Below are 3153 nucleotides of genomic sequence, written 5' to 3' on the forward strand. Positions count from 1 at the left end.
GTGTACAGAGGGTGGGGACGCCAGTGCCCCCGGGTCTACGCTGCTTGTTGCTGGACCAATCATCACGGGGCGTCTTATTGTCGATATGAATGGTGCGAGCGTGCGGAGCGTGCCCCTCGGCGTGAGCATTGTCTGACGGGCTGCCGGGCGGCTTATGGCGGCCGGACAACATACGCCTTGCCGCATCCGCTTAGACCGATTTATACGGCTATCTGTGACATACGCCCCGCTTGTGTGACACGAGGCGGCTACCGGCAGCCACCGGCAGCCACCGGCAGCCACCGGCAGCCCCTGAGCCCCAACCCCCTCCTCCACTGCTGGCTGTCCTGTTGGGCCCATCCGCAGTAAAAAGAAAGCTTGCTTTATAATCAGCTTAGGCCCCCTGCTCACACGATCGCCGCGGGTCTCGTTCGGCAGCGGCCAACAAGGAAGATTTTTTTCTGACCACGAGCGCTGTTTTGAAAACACCCCCCTCCCCCCGCATATCCTGAGGATTTAGTTCGTTCAAAACTCCCCGGTTATTGCGTCCAATTCATACTCTATTGAACAGTCCGCTGCAAACCGCCCGTCGCCGTCCTTCGTCGAGGACCCACCCTGGGGGGAGCCCCCCCACAAGCCTTGTGTTGGCGGTTGTGTGTATATACTTACAGCCAAGCGATGGCCCCGGCGGGCGGCAGCACCTGCGCGACGAGGAGTGCCGCGGCCAGGGCGAAGCACCTCCACGACGCGGAGCTTGCGGCGGCTGCCCTGCTCCGCCCGGTCCCGGTCGGCCACATCGCTATCCGCATCCTCGTTGGCCGTCACGCGTCCGCCTCCGAGCCGCTGCCGCCCCGCAGCGTTCGCGGGGTCGCCGCCACCGCCGCCGCCTCACGACGGGGTCCCGGCGGGGGCGCCGCATCCCATACTCCGCGGGGGAGTCCTCGCCGAGGTCCTCGCTGCACTTGCACACGCGTAATCCACTGGTTGCCGCTGCGGCGAGTCCTGGTCACTGGCTGCTGCTCGTCGCACAGACGCGGGTCACCGTCGGCGCCGCGGCTGGTCACGGACCGAGCGCCCTGGTCGCGGGGTGGAACTACTACGACAACACTACTAAGACTGAGCGGTCGTCCGGCGGCCGTCCTGCTCCTCCGGGGCCCCGCTCCGTTCTGCGCCGGCTGCCGGCTCCGCGCGGCCCGGGCCCCCCGCACAAAGTCTTTGTCGGCCGGCTCCGGCTCGCCTCGCCTCTCCTTCATATCCTTCCCGTTCCTCCCCCTCCGGGCTCCTCCTGCCCCTCTCCTGCCCCCCTCCTCCCTCCAGGCGCTCCTCGGCCGTGCCCTCCTCCAGCACGACAGGGACCGCGGCGCACCCGTCCTTGCACGCTTAAGCCCCTTCGTCGTCCGCGACAGTGACGCGAGCTGTCGGACTGGACGAAAGGGCACGTCAGCTGTTCGCATATCGATTTGCATCGGCGGGGCTCAGATTTGATGTTCGTGTACTACGCACTTCCTCTCATACTTTCTACGATCAACCTGATGGCATAAATCGCGGTCCCGTCGCAATGTTGGGAATTTTTCATAAAGCAGTTGCAGGAACGATTACAAGTTTTCCTATACATCAACCATCGGCACCTAAGATACCTCAGAACACCCCTCCATTTACCGCTTCCTGTCGGACGCCCCCCCCCCCTCCAAGCTGCGGCAGGGGCCCACCATAATAGCAGGTAACACACCTCTGCTTAATTTGATGGCCGCCTGTGTGTATGGCACTGCCGCTCAGACGTCACTGAGCTCCACTGATCTGATGTGTGTTCTCGCACCAGCGTTACATCAATGAGCGCCAATCAAAAAATTCAAGCAAAACATAACTTTATAATTTTTGCAGTGATAGCAGTGGCTGCAGTGATAGCAGGACTACATGGTCACAATATGGCAACGGCAACAAACAACTCAACAACTCGGCTGTCGTGTCGGAAAGGTGCCGCCGCGGCAGTCCCTGCTGCTTGCCCTGCTCTCAGCAGAGCGGCTTCTTTCATGAAGCTGTAGTTGTTGTCGTAGTGGTGTGTTTTTACGGCATTGTTCCCTTTGTCGTGGCGGCTGTATCATCCGACACCTATCCTCTGCCGCTGCTGCCCCTCCCCTCTCGGGTTTACCTGGGGGCGCTGAATTAGGTGTGAGGATGTTTTACAGCTTGTCGCCCGTCCGCTAGTGGATGGATGGATGGAGGAGAGGGAGAGTAAATCCGGATATAGACGCCCACTGCGCTCAGCGCAGCGTCTTCATTTTTCTCGCCGCGTCTTTTCACAATATTGAGACTTGGCGCGCACAGTTCGGAGAAGACCCGGCGGGCCCGGATACATTATGTATGGCGGGCGCTGCATCAAGCAGTTCATTGAGTGCGCGCACGGGAGGAGAAAAATGTTGTCCACCAGTAAACAAAAATTTAGTGGAAATGCATTAACGCGGCAGTAATAGTAATTGGGCGTAAGTCTTTTCGCCATAATCGGTAAAACTTTTACACCTTCTTTACCGTGATTTGCCAAGGTGGGTGCGTTACCGCTTTACTGTAGTCTAGTCGGCTGCTGTGCAAACGAACGGTGACGGTTTACGGACCGACCCCGCCTGATGGACCCCTCACACTTACTTTTCCTCGAGCTGGACGGGTTGGAGACGCGCGGTAAACGGAGCAGCGGAGGGTGTCGGGGCGCCCTCCGCTCCGCTCCGCTCAGGTGGCGGCCGCCGGCTTGCGCAGCGAGCGCCGTAATGCCCGATAAAAAGAGACCAAGAGCGGCGCGCACCACTAACGCGCAGCCAGCCGGAGGTTGTGATTTCCAAGTGAGTGTGTTGAGCTGCGGCTGGACGAGACGGAGGCACGGCCGGTGGGTCCGGGCGGAGATGGGCGACCTGAGCCTAATTTAATTACAGGGCGGTATACGTGCGTCTGGCTCCCCTCCCTCCCCCCTCACCCCCGGTGCATTCCCTACGCCCAGCCAAGGCGGCTGGCTGCGCGGGCATTCAGAGCACATGTTGGGGTTGGGATTACGAAAATTGAGCAACGTACTTGTGCCGGGGGCGACTGGGGGAAAGAGGGGGAGGGGGGTAGGCACCGGGCCCATAGCTGCAGGCCTGGCTGCTGCTGCACCGCGACAGGACCAGGTTGGCTGGACGTCTAGTAGCG

At 60.8% G+C, this 3153-nt stretch overlaps 1 protein-coding gene across 1 annotated transcript in view; it reads right to left on the minus strand.

The window, feature by feature from the left end:
• The window catches only part of LOC113214061 (protein Wnt-11-like), a 10054-nt gene extending 8876 nt beyond the window's left edge, over positions 1-1178 (minus strand). The window contains exon 1 of the mRNA XM_052268005.1: positions 649-1178. Coding sequence (XP_052123965.1) covers positions 649-788 — 140 coding nt within the window. The 5' untranslated portion in view covers positions 789-1178. The remainder of the gene's footprint in view (positions 1-648) is intronic.
• Between the last annotated feature and the right edge of the window lie 1975 nt (positions 1179-3153).

The sequence above is a fragment of the Frankliniella occidentalis genome, unplaced genomic scaffold (assembly GCF_000697945.3).
Source record: "Frankliniella occidentalis isolate FOCC.00 unplaced genomic scaffold, Focc_3.1 Scaffold62, whole genome shotgun sequence".
Classification (NCBI taxonomy): domain Eukaryota; kingdom Metazoa; phylum Arthropoda; class Insecta; order Thysanoptera; family Thripidae; genus Frankliniella; species Frankliniella occidentalis.